General features: G+C 34.5%; 2 protein-coding genes and 1 pseudogene across 4 annotated transcripts in view; 1 reads left to right on the top strand and 2 right to left on the bottom strand.

Annotated features, from left to right (window-relative positions):
• Positions 1-3,642: 3,642 nt before the first annotated feature.
• On the bottom strand, positions 3,643-9,121 carry LOC132129324 (rab GDP dissociation inhibitor alpha-like). The gene is made up of 11 exons (XM_059540872.1): positions 8,863-9,121; positions 7,570-7,677; positions 7,177-7,276; positions 6,872-7,006; positions 6,568-6,766; positions 5,716-5,847; positions 5,529-5,628; positions 5,106-5,277; positions 4,751-4,895; positions 4,291-4,345; positions 3,643-3,874 (listed from the first exon to the last, which is right to left on the bottom strand). Exons 1-11 carry the CDS (start codon positions 8,905-8,907, stop codon positions 3,722-3,724), a joined length of 1,344 nt encoding a protein of 447 aa, XP_059396855.1. The 5' UTR covers positions 8,908-9,121; the 3' UTR covers positions 3,643-3,721.
• A 1,112-nt stretch (positions 9,122-10,233) lies between these two features.
• On the top strand, positions 10,234-17,227 carry LOC132129322 (V-type proton ATPase subunit S1-like; annotated as a pseudogene).
• Positions 17,228-17,792: 565 nt separating this feature from the next.
• LOC132129319 (complement receptor type 1-like) overlaps positions 17,793-21,462 on the bottom strand; it is an 18,358-nt gene continuing 14,688 nt past the window's right edge. The window contains exons 12-15 of one of the 3 annotated variants that reach the window (XM_059540866.1): positions 20,795-20,848; positions 19,997-20,030; positions 19,202-19,272; positions 17,793-18,775 (exon numbers count right to left, since the gene is read on the bottom strand). In XM_059540866.1, the coding sequence (XP_059396849.1) occupies positions 19,218-19,272; positions 19,997-20,030; positions 20,795-20,848 (143 nt within the window). In that variant the 3' untranslated portion in view covers positions 17,793-18,775; positions 19,202-19,217. Of the gene's footprint in view, positions 18,776-19,201; positions 19,273-19,996; positions 20,031-20,482; positions 20,849-21,462 lie in introns of those variants that run through there. The other 2 variants (XM_059540865.1, XM_059540863.1) reach the window with 2 other exon arrangements.

A 21,462-nucleotide genomic window follows, 5' to 3' on the forward strand; every position in this document is an offset into this window, starting at 1 on the left:
CCCAGTACTAGCAAGGTGTACCTAATAAAGTGGCCAGTGCGTGTATTTGTACTAATAATTTGTTCATTTCGGAAGAAGTGTTTTTCTTTTTTTAATGCTCAGATCTGATTTACAGAAATAATTAAATCTTCACTGAAATATTAAAGCTCTGTAATCATTTACTTAACCACATGTCATTTCAAAAAATAACTTTTTTCTCTGTTCTTCTGTTAATTATGTAACAAATATTTTTTTAATAACACCAATCATACTTTTCAATGCATCTCAGTACCTGGCATCCTTGGAACATCCATGAGAAAAGTATCAATGTCCAATGTGTGAACAATTCATTATTTTGAGTTCAAGTCAATGAGTCAGATGATCTAGTTTATAAACCTTGAATGATTCATTGATAAATTGGACTGATCTGTTCATCTCACAGATCTGGATTCAGTGGTTCTTGAGTTAAGATCTCACAGAAGGGGAAGTTGTCAAGTGAATGGTGACTTAAATACAGTCTGATTGTCACACATTTTGTATGGCTTGCAAAGACTTGAAATATAGTCATATAGACCTTTATTTTTATCATACTTTTAGGGTGCTTTTTCATCCTTTTTGATGCTTGAAAGCTTCAGTCCCCATTGATTCATTCAAGGGATCAAGATGGTTTCCATCATGCACAAACAAATAAGAATGCTTCACTGGCCAAAGAAAGCTAAAGAAAGAAGATGAGCATTTTCCTGTCACTCTACAAGACAAGAATTAAGGACTCACCCAGGAAGCGACACTCAGCTCAGGGTAGTGGCAAAGATTGATGTACATAGAGAGACTTCTGGGCCAGTCCTATGCGAGCTATGTTGTGGATCGGTAGAAAACCTTCTACATCACGTCTCCACTTCTACAGTTACAAAAGGTACAGAAAAGACACTGGAACTTGAATATTTTGCTATTTGATGGGGGAGAGACTAAGAATAAACATGAGCTGTGTTGAACTGATGTTTCAGAAGGATTGACTGATCCAAATATTTGCATTTTAATATAATCGCACAATACCATTCAAGGGTTTGTGGTCAGTAAGATTTGTTTTTAAAAGAAATCAACACTTATATTCTGCAAGTATGCATTCAACTGATGAAAAGTAATAGTCAAAATATTTACAATGTCACAAAAGATTTATATTTCAAATAAATGAAATTGAACTACTTATTCATCCAAGAATCCTGTAAAATAAAATAAAAAAATTCCCTGAAGACTGGAGTAATGGCCTTGCATTACAGGAATAAATTAATTTTTAAAAAATGTTAAAATAGAAAACCGTTATTTTAAATTCTAACTTTATGAAAACAAATGTCTGTATTTATTGTAGTTTTGAATAAAGAGTTCTTTCAAAAACATAAAATCTTGCTGACCCCAAACTTTTGAATGATAGTAATCAGTGCATTTTTTATAAATTGACTACTTAATACAATTAATGTTTAATGTTCTTTTTGGGATGAGATGATAAAAAAAAATCACAGTAATCCAATTTTGTTTTCTTTCTAATCTGCCAGTTAGTTTGCATATTATAAAGTGATTATATAATATTGTATATTAGTAATGAGTATTGAATACTTTGTCCTGTTAAGAAACAAAATCCATAATCATGTGCCAATAATCAAACGTAACCCAAGAAAGATTGAGTTTCATTTTATCCATTTTTATTTTTGTTGCACAAGACGGCTCAAACGCGAGATGAAATTCACAACTTAAAATTGTCGAGTTTGTGTGTCAGTTTTTTTAAAGATGTTTAGTTGTTTCAACATTGAAAATGAAAGACAAAATGAAAATAAATACAGTACAAAACAGTTAATCCAAACATATGCAACAATATGCTGGAGAGGTGCAAAAGATAACAAATAGAGCAATGCAGCGTAATTCTACTTGATTCCAGTTATCATTAATCCATCTAATTTGTGCACTAAGGAAAGAGTTCAAGACCTGTATGCTTCTACATGAATCTATAAGGCCATAAGTGACTTTGGCCCAATAAAATTCAAGAATGTAATGAAACTGTCACACTCCTTGTTTTCCATTTAAAATAAAGTAGAAAGGAGGGAGGGAGGGAACTCGAGTCAAAGGCTTTTTTCTCATCAAAGGCGAGTATGGAAAACATGACAATGCTTGTATATTCTACACTGAAAGCTGTACAGTAAGAGTTCAAACAGCACACCATTATCATCTGGACCAGACTAGAGTCCACTATAACTATTGATGGCAGTTCAATTCATTTGAAAACAAAAACAAGCATGAATAGAGATATAAGTAATGGTGCAAATGACCAGTCATAGTTCAATACTAAGTTTGTCTTGTGGTTTCTAACAGCCAAGTGTAAATGCAGAGACTGCATGTGTCAATCACTGATAAAATAGAAATCGAAGATGCGGTTTAATTGCATGATGCAGTGAGAATCTTTACAGTACACAGGGAGAGGCATAGTGTTAATCACAATTCAAAGTTAGAGCATGTATATATTTAGTCAGCCTGGTTTACAAAAGCCAGATTACCAACAGATATGGCTACTATTGAATACCAAAGGATCTGATACTCATTAAATTCACATTATCATTTACTTCTGCAGCTGTGGGAGTGAAAATTGCTTCCACATTCTTATTAAGACTCATTTCCCGTAACCGACTAAGCGATCGACTCATTATGCATTTTTGCTCACATCTGCATTCAATACCAGCTGTCTATATTGTTTTTTTTTTTTTTTTACTACAAACAAGAATGATAGCAGGAGGATGAGGAATGTAGAATAAGGTCGACAGATCATTGTGAGGCCATACAATGTTTTTAAGATAGCACAAAGACTGTAATGTTAGCTACAAGATAATGGCTTACAATTCACTTCTATACTGCATATTATACATCTCATTCAATTTAGTTGTCTCCAATAATAATCATAAAAAAGAACTAAATACCTTTAAAGACCAGTGAGTGATAGAGCAGAAGGATAATGATTAGGAAATGCAATGATATGAGACTTATGAGACCATCAGTTCAGGTTTTGATTGCTGGATCTAGCAAAGTCAGATTTATTTTTGCACGACTTTTGTGTTTTAAATATTATCAATATCATATTACAACCTTTTCCAGGTGTCAATCTCTAGCTTTTAATGGAGAGCGTTTCATAATCTTACTATTTTTCTCAGTGACACTTTCCCAAAGTACAGGAAAGCTACTGTAGTGTTCACATGAAAAAGTGACGGCAGTATGCTAAACTAACATTCTGAGGACAGTTCACGAAAGTTGATGAGAAATTGTTTTAAATCACCTTCAATATTCGAGGAATCGTTCACATCTATGGGCTTCAGTCAAAGATGATTTTCAGAGAACAGAAAGAGACGTGTTTCACTTCAGCAGGATATTTTGCGCAAACGATGCATACTGCTTGTGTATGAATCTAAAATAGCATGTTGGTGTGAGCCCACTTTGTAGTGCAGAGTTGTGGAATGTGAGCAATAGAGCATTTGTGTGTCTGTGTGCTGAACTGTAAGTATCCGAACAGAGACACCGGAGGGGTGTGGAGGCAATGAGAAAAGAGCACTCTGGGAAAGATAAGGCTGGTTGACAGAGATTTAAAGAGTTGTCGATTCTTTTCTGTATAACCTTTGAACGCAGCCTGGTAAATCCCGTTCAGCCCACCTCATCTCTCCCTCCACCTGACCATTGCCTTTCCACTCCTCCATCACTTCTCCACCCCTCACTGCTCGTCCTCGCCGAAGACGTCGTTCTGTTTACGCTTCATGTTCTCAAAGTCGAAGTCGCTGCCTGTCATGCGCTTGTAGATGTCCTTGATGTCGTTACATGTTGTTTCGAAATGAGTGGTGGCATCGTAGGACCGTGATGCAAAAATCTGGAAACATGACAATGATAGTGGTTATGTTTTGTGATTGATGCCCGGGCAGTGCCTTGTTGAAAGAAATAACTGTGAAGCCAGTGTTGTTATTGTTAACTAAAACTATTAAAATCGTTTTTGTTAACTGAAATAAAAATTAAATAAATATTAGCTTAAAAACAGAAACTAAAAAAAATATGTTTCTTTAAAAAAACTAACCAAAATGAAGTTTTAAATAGTAAACTTACTAAATCAAAATTACTAAGTTAAATAGAAATATTTAAAATTCTAATAAAAATGACCAAAGCACATAGTCAAATTACTACAACTAAACTAAAACTGAATGAAGGCTAAAAGTATAGAAGCTAATTCAAGATATTAGTTAATACTACAGTAATATATAAATTATATTAAAATAACTGAGGGAAGCTGACCTGGCTCTCTGTACCATCATCTCTGGGTTCATACATATCACTGATGGCCACAAACCTGTAAAAATGGCAAAATAATAAATAAAAAATGCATTCCATTTACGATTGGTGTTTTAATATAAATATTAGCTGTAGTCCAAGAATTTAGCTGGCAAAGCAGTGTTCCAGACCAAAGTATTTGTGTGTGAGTGTGTGGAAGTGTTATGGCGTTTGTCTGGAGTAAAGAGTGTATGTTTTATTTTTATACCTAATACTAAATGGTAATTTTTATGAATCGCATCTTTCTTGATATTGACAATTATTAACAGATATGAACTATTATTTCCAAAACTATTGCATAAAAGCAGTATTACACTCGCAGTTGTGCAGTTGAATATTATTGCTTCTATTTAAGTTACTAACATTCTTCACTAAAAAAAGACCCCCCACCAAAAAAAGGCATAGAAAAAGAGCGTAAACTGACTTTTGGTCAATGGGCTCAAGCAGTTCCAGAGCAGGTTCAATTTCAGCTTCAGGATCAGAGGTCTCCACAGTGGTGCTTGCAATGGCAATGTATTTTCCTTGAGCTGCCACATTATGGGCGTAGGAGATCATGCAAACATAGATATCTATAGGCAAAAACAAAACAAAATGTGCATGAACTTTTCATTACTTTAGCTCAGCTCATTTTTGAAATGCAAGCAAGCAGCGCCCTCTAGTGGTGACTGCACATAAGTACCGACGCACACATGCTAACATGTATACTTTAATACATATACACACTGTTATATTGTAGGTTTATCCTGCAAATATTCCAAAGTTGATATATTGTCACTAACCTGATTTGCGGTTAACCTGGTTCTGAGGGATGATGATCTGGCAGGAATTGGCATCATTAGTGTTTTTAATGGGATGGCTGAGGACGCAGATGACCCGGATCACCTGGCCGGCTTTGTGCACACGGTCCGGGATGTAGCTAGGATCACAGATGAGCTGCTTGCAGCGGGCAACCTGGATGATTGCACCAAATCAGAAGACAACACCAGGTCTTATGCATAAACCTATGCATGAAAGCCACCTATTTAATCTTATTTAATGCATGGTTGATTAAATAAACCAAATATAAATTTACATTTCGTAAAAGGAAAGTCCATGCATTGTCACTTTGAAATAAATCAGTTTAATTTATTATTATTATGAATATTTAATTATTAATTTGAAGGTATATCACACTGCAAACAGCACTTGTGTGAAGAGTTCACCTCTCCCTCTGATTTCACGCCCACCACGTGTCCTCCCTCCATCACTATCTCATCCACTGGTTTGTTCAGCATGTAAGTTCCTCCATAAATTGCACTTAACCTGTAAATTCCCAAAGAAAAAAGACCATATTTATGACACAAGGACTTTACAATGACACTCAACACATGGCTGGGAGGAGCGGCTGACCTAGCAAACCCTTGAGGCAGCTCCCCCAATCCGTACAGAGGGTAAAGGTATGGGCTCTTCCCGTAGCGTGCCAGAGACTCACTGTAGAGTTTGATCCTATTGATGGTCTCCAGACACGGCTGCTCTAGGTAACTAGGAGGAATTAAATTAAATTAATAACATTTATTACCAATCCAAAATAATTTGTTGCCATTTATTGACATTACGGCAAGCAAGCGTACTTTCCCCGGCTGATTAATCACGGTACATTAAGATGATTGTTTTGTATTACAAGGTTTCTGAAATAAATGTAAATATTCAAATGAGGCATTATCTAACTAAAATATGCATTGATTTGCATTCATTTCCACAACAAATATCTGAACATAGGATAAAGCCAGTTTCAAAATTATTGTTTCATTTTGTTTACATATTAGAGTTAAGAAGAGATATATCTTTTCGTCACTCCATTAATTTAGGCAAAAAGAAGTAAATAAAAAATTTAAATTCAATATGCTTGTACATGTAGGAATGCAATGTTATATAAATCAGGCAAATGATAAATGAAGGAACCCTTCTGTAAAAAATTCAGAATATGGATAGGAAAAAAATCAGATATTCTGATGTAAGTGCCACTGAAGTGGAGATTTCAGACTCGATCCATAAGAAAAAACTCATTTTGACAAAACCTTTAAAGAGACATGTTGTAATTGATATGATATCCATATATACTTGAATAAACACTTAAATATATAAAACAAAGATTTTTCCTGTACTGTATTGCCTTACATTCTATTAATTAGTTTTATGATGAGAGCAATAATAAGACTCTTATGGACATTAAGGGGGTTTTGTAACACTAGCGACACTTACTCGTCTGTCCTGTAGAGGGCCAGGGCATGTCCTGTGAAGTCGATGACGTCCTGTCCCAAGTCAAACTTCTTGTACACTTCTCCCATTGTTGTGAGTTTGGGATCGACGCCCTCAAAAGTCTTGGGGTCATTCTCATCAAAGTTGGCCACAAAAACTAGGAACTTGCGGAAACGTCTCTTCTCAAACATTCCCATTAGGTCTAAGCAACACATGTTACGTGTCAACTAAATCAATCTGCATTTTTATCAAAAACAGTCATTCTTGGTTTAGCCCTAGAGACAATTAAATCGCTAGCTGGACTTACTTGAAGCCAGTGCCTCTGTCTCAGTAGAGGGCACTTTGTAGATTTTTCCTCCTTTATACACAAAGCTTCCCTCGACCACTTTGAAGTCAAGGTATCTGGTCACTTCAGTGTATAGAAGCATCTTAACTAACTGACCTTAAAGAAGATAGTGACAAAATGATGTGGTAGATCATTATTTGCCATGTTATGAAAGATTACATAATTGTATGACTCAATGGACAACAGTCTAATCCAAAAACATGTTTTGAGCAATATTATCACACCAACAATCATGTTTTTGATTGACCAGCAAACAGCATTTTTACCATTAGCCATTAAGAATTTAGGAATAAGGTCCACATTCCAGTCTCTTCCCCGGCCCATTGACTCTGGGGGGCTGTCCGAAATCCCAAATCTCTTATAGAGCTGAGAGAAAAGCATGTAAAATGCGATTGCATGCATTAAAAACAAGGATAAATAAAATATATGTACATCAGATGATAATCTCAATTGATTTTTAAAATAGATTTTATATTAAAATAAACATTGATATTAAAATAAAGTATTAATTTGTTAAATACATGGCAACAAATGGCAAAAAAATTTATTCATATTTTATTATTCATTGCAATGATATAATTACTGTACAGTAAACGCGTGGAATACCAAGCAGACATGAGATTAGAGTAGTGACAGTGGGAAATGTGAATTATCCTCACCTCCTCCAGGGGTGTGATGGAGGAACTTTCACCACCGTAGTATGGATTTCTGTCCATATGCAAAACTTTCTTCCCATTCACAGACATGATCCCAGAGAGAATACATTCCTATACAAACAAACATCATTTAGTTGAAATAATCCGTCATAGACACACATTTCAATTTTTAAATATATTTCAATATCTGTTGACATGGCAGCGGGTATCTATCCATTGCCTTGACTTCCGTGTTAAACAGTGGGATGGATGCGAGTCACCCCACCCAACTAGTGATGGAAAGTCCGAATCATTCCCGCGCTTCGGTTCTTTTGAACAGTTCTAATTGTAATGAAGCGCTTCGAAAACGAATTCTTCTGATTCGTCTACGTCATTCTGACATCCTGGCGTGGCCTATTTAGCGTTTTGAAGTTTGATTAACAATTGCGTTTATTATAATTGTTGTGTTCAAATTCCGTTTGTTACATCCATGACATTTAAAAAAAATTTGAACCTAAATATAATTTACATTTAGACGAAACAATACTATAATACTAATTTCTAAAATGTCTACTATTTGATTGATTCACTGAAAAGATCCGACTCACAAGAACAATTCTTCACGATTCGGACATCGCTACACCCAGCCCACATCATGAGTCGCAGCCCAGATCATCCACTATCCTCCATGAGGAAAACAGGAAACGTTTGATAAAAACACTCCGGGTTTTTACGTTTTTATTATTATTAACAATACATTTTATTTTGCATGTATTTACGCAATGTCAAGCTCCCACGTCTGTTAAATAATAAATTAATAACATTAACAAAAATGAATACCTATTACAGGCAAACAATGAACTAAACATCACTTAAGTACAATACAGCTTTTACGTTGGCAAACCATAAAAGGCAAAATATCCGCAATAAATACACATTTTCGCCTATTTCGACGCACGGGATACCTGATGCCACTCCTTAGAACCAGACACTGAGGGAAGAATCTCTCATTACTTTTTAATAGCTACTTTCATGTCAATATAATGACGCAGCCTTAGCGGCTTTGAACATTCGGAGGAAGGTAGATTTAGGATGAACTGTGCTCGTATTCAAGCAGAGATTGCGAGAACTGCTGGCTCACTCCACACACATACAGAACTGGTCCAAAGGATGCGTCAGCAATAGGCCCTCGGGTTCAGTCTAACGCAAAGCATCTATTCGTACAGCCACATCTATAAGCATCCGAGCCTGCCTCGGCAACATCTAAATCTGTTTCTAAAGCGAGCGAGTCATCAGGGACCCGAATGCGCTACTCACTGTGAGTCCGGTGCCCAATACGATAACATCATATTCCTCATCCATGTTGTATTACAGTGGATCTCCCGTCTTTAGTCAAATTTCCGTTGCAAAAAAATCTGCAAAACGGTGTTGATGAAACAAATATTTATGCAGTACCAGTCTATTGTTTTATGAGCGGCAAAAACACCTCTTTGCAATCAATAATAGCTCTAATAATTTGTTACGTATCACAATTGATCACTGACTGTGGTGAGACCGGCGAGAACAACCAAAGATGGCCCTGACCGCATCACGAGCTCCAGCGGTGCGGAGACATTCGCGAAATAATATAGTGCACCTCCCTAATCGGAGATGATCGATATTGCTATGAATGTCATCAACCCAGAGTTACAATTCAGCCGTAAATATAGATGTTTTAAAAATATCAATGATAATTCACGTCCTGAGGAATCTGATTGAATACATTTGAATACGCTCGGTGGCACTTTCATTTCTCAATCTTCCAGCTGAATGGCACAGGGCGCAGTCACAGTACCATATATCCTTCCGCCAACAATACTGTGGGTGAAGCCTCTGTCAATAATGCGTGAATTAACGCGGTGGTGATTAAGATAAGAGCTGTTTTAGTGTTCTGCAAACGCAAAGGATTTTTTTTACTTATATATCAACATGCTCATAATAATATATGATCTGTTAATAATTAAAATAAGCTTGATTAAAATGCGATATAACAGAGACTGTCAATATTTAAGCCCAATAAAGTGGTCCTGAAATTACAGCGTCATCAAAATGTGTTTAGAGATAAATGCAACTTTAATTTGAGTATTAAGAAGCTTTATTTTTTTTATGTTGTCTTACAAAACAAAGACTGTTTTGAATGAAAAGTTAGCAATTATATATATACATACTTTGGTAAAAATGTGTTTTACAATGACAAACGGACCATTGCAGCATTTCTCTCTTAAGACATATCAAACAGACAGACAGACAGACAGACAGACAGATAGACAGATAGACAGAAAGATAGATAGATAGATAGATAGATAGATAGATAGATAGATAGATAGATAGATAGATAGATAGATAGATAGATAGATAGATAGATAGATAGATAGATAGATAGATATAGAGTTCCAAATTTAACGTAAATCTAAAGGTTCATTTTTTAAATATTTATAATCAATATGGCTAAGTTCTAAATAGAGGATGTTTTACAGCGACTATGTTCTTTTTCTTGCTGGCCTTCCGAATAATGCAAATGTAGTTTATATGATGTTCAGACGACGCTGCATCTCACGCCTGCGCACAGCTCAGGAGAAGTGAACGATTAGTGATGGGTCTACGGACGAATCGAGTCAGAAGAGAATCACATGATTGAAGAAAAATCAGTCACATGATCATCTATCATTCACGTGACTCTCCTATGGTAGTAATGCGGTGTAGGAGCGTTTCAACAATGGCCTTCACCTCGGTTTTATTATTCATCTGCTCGATTTATAGCTGTTATGGTCAAGTGCCTCTGCTCATGTGGACCAGTGATGGGTACGTCACATGTTTGTCTCTTAAATATGGTTTTCTGATTGATTTCTATTAGCTCCAGAACACTGCTATGCTCTTCTTTTATAAATTCAGACAGACAGTGCCATTGGAAAGTGTTTGGTAGAGGTTCATTACAGTGGACAAGGTTTCAATCAGCCTGATTCTGTTGAGGGGGTTGCAAACTGAATGATATCTTTGTCAACACAGGTCCAACACACACCTGGCCCAACCTGCATCTGGTCAGACAGTGTCTGGAGGGCAGCTGGGGTCTTATCTGAAATCTGCCTTGTCCGTTGCTCCACACAACGTGCTGCTCTTCCTGCAGGATAAGGTAAAATGCCCCATATCTTTAAAATGTTGGGTGAAATAATGCCTCCCACACAGGGCTCCATTTGAGAGCAGTGGCACCAGCGACACCAAGCTCTACAGATGATGGACCCAGAGCAGATTTGGTAGCGCTGGGGGTGGTGTGTGGGGGTATTCACAATAAAGATCATTTAATCATAAAATTACTATTTTTGCTTTAATAAGTGTAGTTACTAATAACCTTTCATGTTCATTTATTGTTTATACAGATTTGGCCAAGTTCAGTGATTGTGCGATTTAGTAGCAAATTGAAGAAAAGTTTGTGACTTTTCTTACTTCATTCACAAAAAAATGTCTGACAAAATCTGATTTCTTGATGATTTTATATCTTATAACAGTAATTTTATAATTTCAAAATATAGAGAAAAGGCTTAAATGAATGACTAATAAGCCAATAAGTGCTCCTCTGCTGCTGTCTACTGGTTATAATTGTGATATGATGTATTTGTTTAATTTTACATAGTTGTTTGTTTACCACAAAGTATATTTTGTTCATCCCATCAAAAATAACATTCAAACTGGATCATTTTAGAGCTTTAAAGTGCTGGAAACAGTTGTGAAATGCTTGAAAGTCACTGTAAAGTGCTTGAATTTCTCTTTTAAAAGGTTGTTTCAAACGCTATGTGGTGGCCGAGATCCAGTGAGCGCCAGTGCAACCGCTCACAAAAATTTGTTACACCGGCAGAAAAAAATGGTCTTTTGATTAGTCTCATAATACAATATTATTTAGTTATATGACCACTTATATTGTTTGAAATATATGAATCAATGAATGATGTGCTGTATGTTAGAAAAATGTCCTCATAAAGGTAACAATGCCCTTTGAAATCAATTCCACATATTGTCCTTTAATGGAAAAGTTAATTTCAGACCTTGGTGAAAAGCTTTACAATGTGATCAGTGTAGTAGGAATGTGTTTTACAATGTGGAACTATTAGTGAAGTAGTTTCCTCCTCTCACAGATATTTTTACTCTCCCATTTACTGGACTTGTCAGTATAGTGTGACTCTGAGCCACAGTCTTAGTTCTCCATCCATCTTCCCTCGGACATACCAGTGTTACATTACCCTTGTATAATTATGATGCTCTGCAAGATTTCTTTTGCTTTATTGCAATATTAAACATCAGAGTTGTGAAACATTGACTAACAAGTGTGATTGGTAGATATTAACAATGTAAATGTGATCTCAATCAGTGTTTTTTAAAACATAAACCATTTTTAGCAACTATAATATAACTACACTTCTTTTAGTTTATTGCTACACCAGCATTTCTAATTTTTAAGTATTGAAAATATCAAAATAAAATATAATTCACAATATTTAAATAAATAGCGTATTAATATAAAAATAATACTAAAATAACATTGATCTGTGTTATGTAACACATTATAAAGGCTTATTATAATTAACTGAAAGTAAAACTAAAATCATAAAAACATTTTAAGTGGCTGGGGGGGGGTCAACAAAAATAAAATGTAGTAAAAAAAAAAACTTAAATATTACAACTTTAAAGTTAAAATGAAAACAGAAAATATAAAAATAAAAAGTAATTCAAAATATGAATACAAACCTGAATAGTATCAAGGATACTAAAATAACAGACTTTTTGCCTGCTCTCCACTTTATAGCTCAGTATGGAAGACTTCACTATGTACGGTGGAGTTTTTGGCAACAAGCAAGACAGTGCCCTTTTGAATGTAGAGGTGGGTATGTGCTTTCGGATTTTCTTCTTCTTTTTTTTTTTCCTGAAGGTATAGCACAACTAGATTTCTCTCAACATTCTCATCAACGATTCTCTCACTGTGTTCAAGTCAGCCCTTCAGACGTCCTCCAGTCCCCTGGTGTTGCCAGCCCTGAACTGGTCTGCATCACATTCCATCCTGGAGCTCTTCCAGGGAGAGCTGGGTATCCCAGCAGTCCACATCGACCCCAGCACCCTGAAGGAAATCAAGCTGAACACCGCACAGCCTTCACTGCTGGCTGTCCATCTCCCTTACACTGCTGGGTAAGATGTTCTGTAATGCTATTTAATTATACATATACAATATCTTACAAAATGTTTTCAGATTCTTAAAGGTCCCATGACATGGATTATTTCCTTTTCTTTAAATGCTTTTTAATGTTTCCTTAGGTGTACTTATATTGTTAGTATGATTTTTACATTTAAAATTTAGAAATAAAAAGCATTTTTTATATCCTGATATTAGCCCTCTGGCTTGAATGCTCTGTTTGAAGGGGCGTGTCCGCTGTGAGACTCCGAGTAAATGACAACTGTTGTGATTGGCTGACATCTTCGCATTCGAAATGCGTATGACATGTGGACCCCTCTCAAATATATATATATATATATATATATATATATATATATATATATATATATACTACAGCTGTCGAGATAAACAAATCGTGGATTTGTTGATTTATATAATTATTTTTTCGATCTTTTCCCATCACATGAATGGCTGCAGTGATGAGCATTGAGTAGACAGAGTCTGTTTATCGCGTGAATGCAGTGATCTCGTCATTATTGCAACACGTTTTCTCTCACAAAATGCTTTCACCACAACTAACAGCAAACACCTGAATACAGTAAGAGCTCCGTTGTGCAGCATAACAGCATCATTCATTGTAACGGCAGTTTGGGCAAGTGTGCAGATAATATATACTCGCGATGTGTGAGAGCTCCGAAAAAAGGGAGTTAAATCACAATTTAAATAACAGATTTGTTTCATGCTACTAAGAGAAACAACGTGAAGTTGATCGTTTAGTCACTGGTTTGTAACGGCTGTGCTGACATTGCGACTGAATTATATGTAAATATTTGGGCGGGCAAAGCAGAGAAAGGGGAGGTAACATTTCTCTTTACAACGTCACAAAGAGGAGATTCCAGATCAGCCCGTTTGAGCTTCCATTTTCTCAAAGGCAGAGAAAGATAGCAAAATCTTGATTTACACCGATTAAAATTTTTAGAAACTTGGGGACCACATACATGCTAGGGGTCATATTAATGTTAAAAAACCTCAGAAAGTGAAATTTTCATGTCATAGGACCTTTAACCAATGTATTGGTTATAAGACACTTTCATGTTTTTCATCTCGGTAACTTTCTGCAGCACAGGGACTAAAATTTAGCCAGTGTGATGCCAGAATGATTAATTTTGCGTTCCAAAGCGTTGCAAACACAGCACAATATTAAAGTAATATGAAAGAACAGGTTATTGTCTGAATGATTTCTCAAAGAATGTTTTCTAATATAAAACCATGTCACTCCTAAATGATTAATTTTCTGTTTCAAAGTTTTGAAACACAACAGCGCACAAAATATCAGTAAAATAAAGCAGTTGGTTATTGTCTGAATGCTTTTGCAAGGCATTCTGGATTTCAGTAATAATGTTAAAACATTAACTTCCCTTTTTTGTTTCTTTTTGTAGTGTTGCTATTAACTTAATTTAGTATTATTTTAAATAAAGCTGAATTTAAGTAAAAATATTAGATGAAAACCAAAGCATAAACAAATAAAAAAAATCAAAAAAATCCTTAACCACTACTTGAATTAAGTTCAGGTTAAATGCATACATTTATAAATAAAATAAAAAACGAAGGAAAATGACAATCACACAACAAAATTACTAAAAAATAAAACAAAAGGTAAAAATAAAATGTAATTTAAATGTTAATAAATACTATAATACTATATAAAACATTCAAAAATAAGACTGTTTTTGCTTTTTTTGAATGTCAGGGATCAGACAAAGGAATCGCTTATGAAAAATGGTGAGTAGTTATATATTTTTTTTTGATCCGGTTTGATACTTATTTTAATATAATGATTGTTTATTGCTTTTTATGGTATAATTCAATTTAACTTGATGCCATGTGTTTGTCAGTATTGTTGTACTATACTAAAGGATGTAAGATTTCTTTTCTGATTAGATGCGATCATTGGAGAGGTCCTTGATGTGTTCAGATCTCAGGATGTGCCTTACACTGCTGTATACACTGGTCTGAAGCCCTCTAGAGTAAGTCCTCACATTTACCTTAACATTTATTCATTTTACAGATGCTTTTACCAAATACGGAAAATCATAAGGACAAGTTAGTATGTACTGTACTTTTTTTTAACATTGTTCCTCTTTATTTGAGACTATAAATTCACGACAGCTTTGATGAAACCCTGAACAAATGTTTTATTCATTTGTCATTTATCCTTCTTTTGTAGGTCATTGAGGACACCCCAGTAATGGCAGGACGTTCTGTGGGCCGATCGCTACTTCAGGCCCCGCCACAGTCATCTGTGAAAGCTCCACTCGTTGTCAACAGCACAGCGGGCCAGCCCTGCATCCTGCTGTGGGCCGACACTCTCCTCGCTAGTTACTCTGGGAATCAGGTTGATCTGGCAAGAGACATTTTTAATGGTTCTGCTGACACGACTGGTTCAGTTTGCAATGAAAACCTGTCAAGGTCAGAATCACAATCAACAAGAAACCAATATACATTTCAATATTTTTCAGTGTTTTCCTCTTGAAAGTATAAAATATTTTGTTTTGCAGACTCGTCATTAATTACCAAAACGTTCTGGATTTGCGATCCCTCCGGCTTATGTGAGCATTCAACACATAATCCGTCACTAAGTATTATTTGTGATTCTGAAGAAAAGGATTTACTCCAATTGTTGGATATATTTTACATGCATATTTAATAGGGATGTAACCCTATACTCATGTCACAATTCAGATCAATACACAATACTGATCTCACGACACATACTCACAATTCTAGTTTGAACAGATGGTACGTGTTTTTTTTTTTTTTTTTTTTTTTCATTCTTTAACATTGGACCCCCATGGGCCATTACATTTAAATTACATTCAGTCATTAGCAGACACTTTTATCCAAAGCGACTTACAAATGAGGCCACTGGAAGCAATCAAAATCAATAAGAGCACAAAGTGCTATACCAAGTCTCTTTATTTTTCTTATTATATAATAAAAAGTAAACTGATATAATAGAAAAAGAATAGAGCACGCTTTTTTTTAAAGAAAAGAAGCAGTTAGTAAATGTCAAAAGTGAAACCAAAATAAAAATATTAATGATTCTGTTTATCTTAAAAAACGTGTTAAACATGTATACTTGCTCAATGTCGCTGACTATATACCTGTAAAAAGATTATATTGTATTTTAGTAAATGTATTTTGTTTATATTTATTTGTATTTTATTTATTTTTTTACAAATGGTTAATAAACATGGAAGCTCTCTTGTGCAACCTTTTGAATTAACCATATTTAATGCCAAGTTAAATCTTTCTTAACTTGCATTTTGGGTGAGGTACGCCAGCAGTCAAAAGATAGGATTAAGATTTTTTTTTTTTTTTTTGAAGGCGTTCACCAATATATATATATATATATATATATATATATATATATATATATATATATATATAAATATATATATATATATATATATATATATATATATATATATATATATATATATAAATATAAATGCAGCTTTGTTGAACATAAGAGATTTTTGTAATTATATGAAACCTTTGGCCAATAGTTTATGCATGTTATATATTGTTGTTGCGATACCCATTAATTTGTGATATTTCTCCAAAGCTTCTCTATGCGCAAGATCTTATTTCCTGTCTCTGCTCGCAACTGGTCGGTGGTGGAGCAGGTGGTGCTGGAGACGGCCAGAGGGCCATCTTTAACGCCAGTGGCGGGATCTACTCTCCTGCAGAGTATTCTTTCCATTGCCAGAGCGTGAGCAGCATTCAGAGCCCCCTGCTGGTGCCTCGCAGTGCTATGGACAACGCTAACCAATGGAAGCTGTCCTTCACCGATTTTCAGGTGCTATTACAGTGCACTGTTTTTAACTGGTAGTGTTCAGTGATTCAGCTTCATTTACAAAACTCATATACAGTATACCACATACTGCAGCTGATTGATGCACAATGTTTCCCACAGATCCAAGGCTTCAACGTTACTGGTGAAGACTTCTCGTATGCCAGCGATTGTGCAGGATTTTTCACTCCAGGGATTTGGATGGGCCTGTTGACCTCTCTGCTCATGGTCTTCATTCTTACCTACGGCCTGCACATGATCATGCAGCTTCACACTATGGACCGCTTTGATGATCCAAAAGGCCCAGCGATTTCAGTGCCTCAGACAGAGTGATTTAACCAAACACTGAACAACCAAAAACTGTCATGTTGTCAAAATTGTAAAAAATATACTTGATTTTGTATGTCAAAAATGATGTGGTTGGTAATCAGGAATTTATGGATCTAGGGTTAGGGAATATGTATATTCAAAATATTTTTCAGTTTTGTTTTGAGGTCTTGTAGAAAGTATTGAAATGATTTTCACTCTCCATTATTACATGTTTAATTATTTGATTAATTTTGATAAAGCTTTACAAGAAGGTTCTATACAAATGAATGCAATAGCTTACATGAAATAACAATGAAAATTATTGTACAATATTTTTAATGATTATTGAATTTGTAAAAAATGAACACTTATACACTATATATATATATATATAATGAAGGAACACTGAATATAATACAAATTTTATATTTGTAAATTAACATAGGTCTAGAGATTAACAAATGCTGCAAAAAAACTTATTGACATTAGTTTATGATTCCTAATGCATTGAATCGAACTTACACATTTCATTACACATGCATGTTTTTTATGAATGCAATAACTTTTGACGTTTTGCATCTTGTGCTGTTTTTTTTTTACAGGCTACTCTGATTTATTTTGTCATTTAAATCTGGAAGTTTGTTTTCGTGTTGTACTAGATTTGTACGTTTTTTTTTTTATAAATGTACATTAAGAGTTGCCAATATTTAAAAATGCCAAATGTACAATTTAAGTGAAAATATACAAATTTAATGCTCTATAGTAGACTTAAATTTGTTGTTAATTGAAAACAGATTTTCAGAATTTATGTTTTGACAATGGAGCTTTTATTTTGAGACCACCCAGGCACCTACAGATCTCAATGAAATACACAATTGCAAGATGTGGATTTATGTATGATCAACTTTATTGCATTCCAGCATTTGCATGTCAAAGTGATGGTTCAAAACCATTATTCCAAACAACAGCTAGTTGCTACAATAAAACCGTATATGATACATACTTAACCAATTTAACAGAAATGGTTGAAAATATGAGCTGAAATTAACCAGATAATTTTACATGTCTGTAATTTGGCAAGAACAAATTACTGACAACAAATTACTGAATTTGCTTTTATTTTTCTTCATTAGATCCAAGTATGTAATCAATAGCAAAGCATTTCTAATGAAATAAGAGCCCATACACATAGAGCTAGACAATACGGAGCAAAAACCCCAGGAAAATGAAAAGGCACTTTAAGACAAAACTTCCCATTTAAAATCTGCACGGCAAATAACATTCTGCTGAATATTTACAGGGAAGTTTAATATACATATCCTGTTTTATCCAAATTAAAAGTAATGCAGTAAGCATTGTTCAACATTTGGTTTTGTTTAAACAATCTGACTTATAAATTCAAAAATGTATCTCTTTTACATTTTTGATTTGATCAGACTTTCTACATAAATATTCATGAACAATTAATCTCTCAACAAAACCAGTGAGGTATGGGACAATCAGTGCACTTTTGGTGTGAATCTTCAGTCATTCTCATGAAGAGGAACAGCAACATCATTAACAGAAGAGTGGTCACTGTATCAACGGTGTTGAAAATTAAGATAGAAATGACAAGCAAGCACTTTATAAAAGTGAAATCAACCTGTCTTATGTGAAGACAGATCTGTTTCAGAGTACAGAATGGGGTGAAGTCAGAGACTGCTAGAATGCAGAACATTAGATGCTTTTCAAAGGAACAGTGGTTCTGATTACGGAGGAATTTATTGCAGGAAATTAGCCAGCCTCTTTAATTCTGGAAAGTGCTAATGTAAATGATATATATTTGCAAGATGCTCCACAGATTTTCTCCATGGCAATTTCATGAAAACCTGTAATTAGACGTGTAAATAGTCATTCACATAAAAATAATGCATGCTGTTATTTAAAAACTAAGAATGAATTGTATGGAAGTTATGAAATTATACTATATTTTAAGGTATGAAAACCGGCAGGTCCCAATAACAGCAGGCTCAGGTAAAAAGAAAGAACAATTTAAGTGTCTAGAAAACACTCAGTGCTGTTAATGCATAAGAGTGTGCATATGCATGCATGGATTGGAAACTCAAAATGTCCTCCACAATCCTGAGCTCAATACTTCTATTTTGGGAATGATGAGTTTCTGACATCAGAAATCTAACTGGCCACATTTAAATGTCAATGATACAAATACGATGTTCAGAAACTCTGTCTGTCTGCTCATGGTGAAGTTAGATGGAGGAAGTCAGAGAAAGTTTCATAGTTCCTATTGTCCTTACCATGTATGTGAGGGATTCATAATGGATAGTCTTGATTATTAGTTGCAACCTTGTGAGAATACGAGTGTTTGCTGAAATACAAAAGAACAAGAGATGGTCAGCATGTGCATGCCTAAATAACTGGGTATATTAAATCTCAATCCAGCACACATGTATAAGACCTCATCCCATAGCTAAACACAGAACCCCAGCATTAATGGTTGCAGAAGTGTAGAATTTTCCATGGGAACTTCTTTCTTGAGAATTTGTATGCACAATGAAGCATTTTGTGGTTTGATACATTGCTTATATATTTAACTACCTGCTCATAAAAGTGACTGTCTACAACCAAGATGAATCTCAACATTATATATTTTGATTTGAAGCAAAAAGTAGATTAAAAATGGGCACTTAAATGCCCATAAGAGAATGAAGTGCTTGTAGAGCATTATGAATGACAGACATATCTTGCAATGATTCATGGGAGCAGAGATTTCTTTGAAAGACCGCATTCTCTGCAGGATTATGGGTAGTCTAGTTCTACACCAAGGAAGAGTCACCACCTTTTCAAAATGCTCATGCTTTAAGCTGAAATCCAACAGTCAGCATGTGCATGACTAAACAGATGGTATAATAAACCTTCACCTCAAAGGAATCTCCATTTCCCATGAAAAATGTCTGGAAATCTTACCCAAACCTTCCTTCTGTTTTGCAACCACTGAATGCAAAGTATTCATTTATTACCCAATGTGAGTGTATAAGAACAACAGTCTAGAAGTCACAAAGGGAGCAACTGAGACGGTGCAGATAACTTACCGATTCCTTCTGACAATCCAACATACCATCACACCTATCAAACAAAGGAATTGTTACAAATAACACTGTAATAAAACAGGATCCCACATAAAAAAGGTCAACAAAACTAATTTTCTTGAATTTTTCACAAATAAAAACAACACTGATAATTTGTGACAGTCGTAAGGGGGATTGGAAAAAGTGTGCACAATTTGATTTATGCACGGTGAGGGAGGCATATCAGCCCAAGAGTATATGTTTAGCACATTTCTCACACACCAGTAGGTTTATTTAGGATTTAAATAGATTGTTTAGGCTTGCTATTTATAATAAATGTTGTTAATAATAAATGATACAATATACATTAAGTTTACTTTAAATAAATAAAAAAAAAGTATTCAGAACAGAAATGCAAAATATAAAAAGGTCAAATGATTTGTTGTGGAGTTTAAAAATAATAATAATTTAAAAAACCTGTTTTTATACATGTTAACTTATCTTTTTTTTTCCCTCTCTTTGTCTCTCTCTCAACAATGCAATTTTTGCCTGGTGTGATAATCAGGTTAGACTTATTTTTCAGAATATAAAGTCATTATCAACAAGAAGAATTTAAAACATATTCTCTGTTTCTCTGCATTTTGTTCATTAAATAGATGAGCTGACTTATAATAAAAAAAGACAAAAAAACAACAACAACAACCTTGTCCATCCCGAAACCAAACTCAGCCACTTTTAAAGCATAATACTGCTACAACTTAACAAAAGATTTGGTGAGTGCATTGAATTAAAAGAAGGCATAGAACATGTAGACTAACTTACCCGTAACAACAATCAAGATCGCAAACACAACACTCAGTGTGGTAACCAAGTGAGCTGCAAAAAAAACAAACAAATTAAAAATAATGGAAAATTAATGGATTTAGACAAATGTGAAAATCACTTTTTTAACACTTGCAACAAAATAAAACATAACCCACAAGTAAATATTAATTTTAAACAAACTACAGTGCCCAGCTAGCAATATGACATGACCTGGAAAATGTTCAGAAACCAGCCTATTATAGGACAATGTGAATCTCTGATCTGTCAGAGAGTTTATTCTGAGTTAGTAGATGTTAATGTAGAGTTAATGTTTTATTGGCAATGATACAGAGTGTACTGACAACAGCTCATTTATAATTTTAGCAGAATTAGATGATTTCTACATGCATGTTTATGAATTTAGATCATACAACCATTTAAACTCCCAATATATATATATACACACATATTATATATATATACACATATTATATATATATATATATGTGTGTGTGTGTGTGTGTGTGTGTATATATATACAGTCGTGGCCAAAAGTTTTGAGAATTACATAAATATTAGTTTTCAAAAAGTTTGCTGCTAAACTGCTTTTAGATCTTTGTTTCAGTTGTTTCTGTGATGTAATGAAATATGATTACAAGCACTTCATATGTTTCAAAGGCTTTTAT

This window comes from Carassius carassius, chromosome 46 (genome assembly GCF_963082965.1).
Source record: "Carassius carassius chromosome 46, fCarCar2.1, whole genome shotgun sequence".
Taxonomy (NCBI): domain Eukaryota; kingdom Metazoa; phylum Chordata; class Actinopteri; order Cypriniformes; family Cyprinidae; genus Carassius; species Carassius carassius.

Excerpts from the sequence above, each read along its gene's own strand:
- LOC132129324 (XM_059540872.1), bottom strand. The coding sequence starts at position 8,907 with ATGGATGAGGAATATGATGTTATCGTATTGGGCACCGGACTCACA. Across the intron at positions 7,277-7,569 it reads CCATCACACCCCTGGAGGAG|CTCTATAAGAGATTTGGGAT; the intron begins GTGAGGATAATT and ends CTTTTCTCTCAG. Across the intron at positions 3,875-4,290 it reads ATGATGGTACAGAGAGCCAG|ATTTTTGCATCACGGTCCTA; the intron begins GTCAGCTTCCCT and ends TCATGTTTCCAG.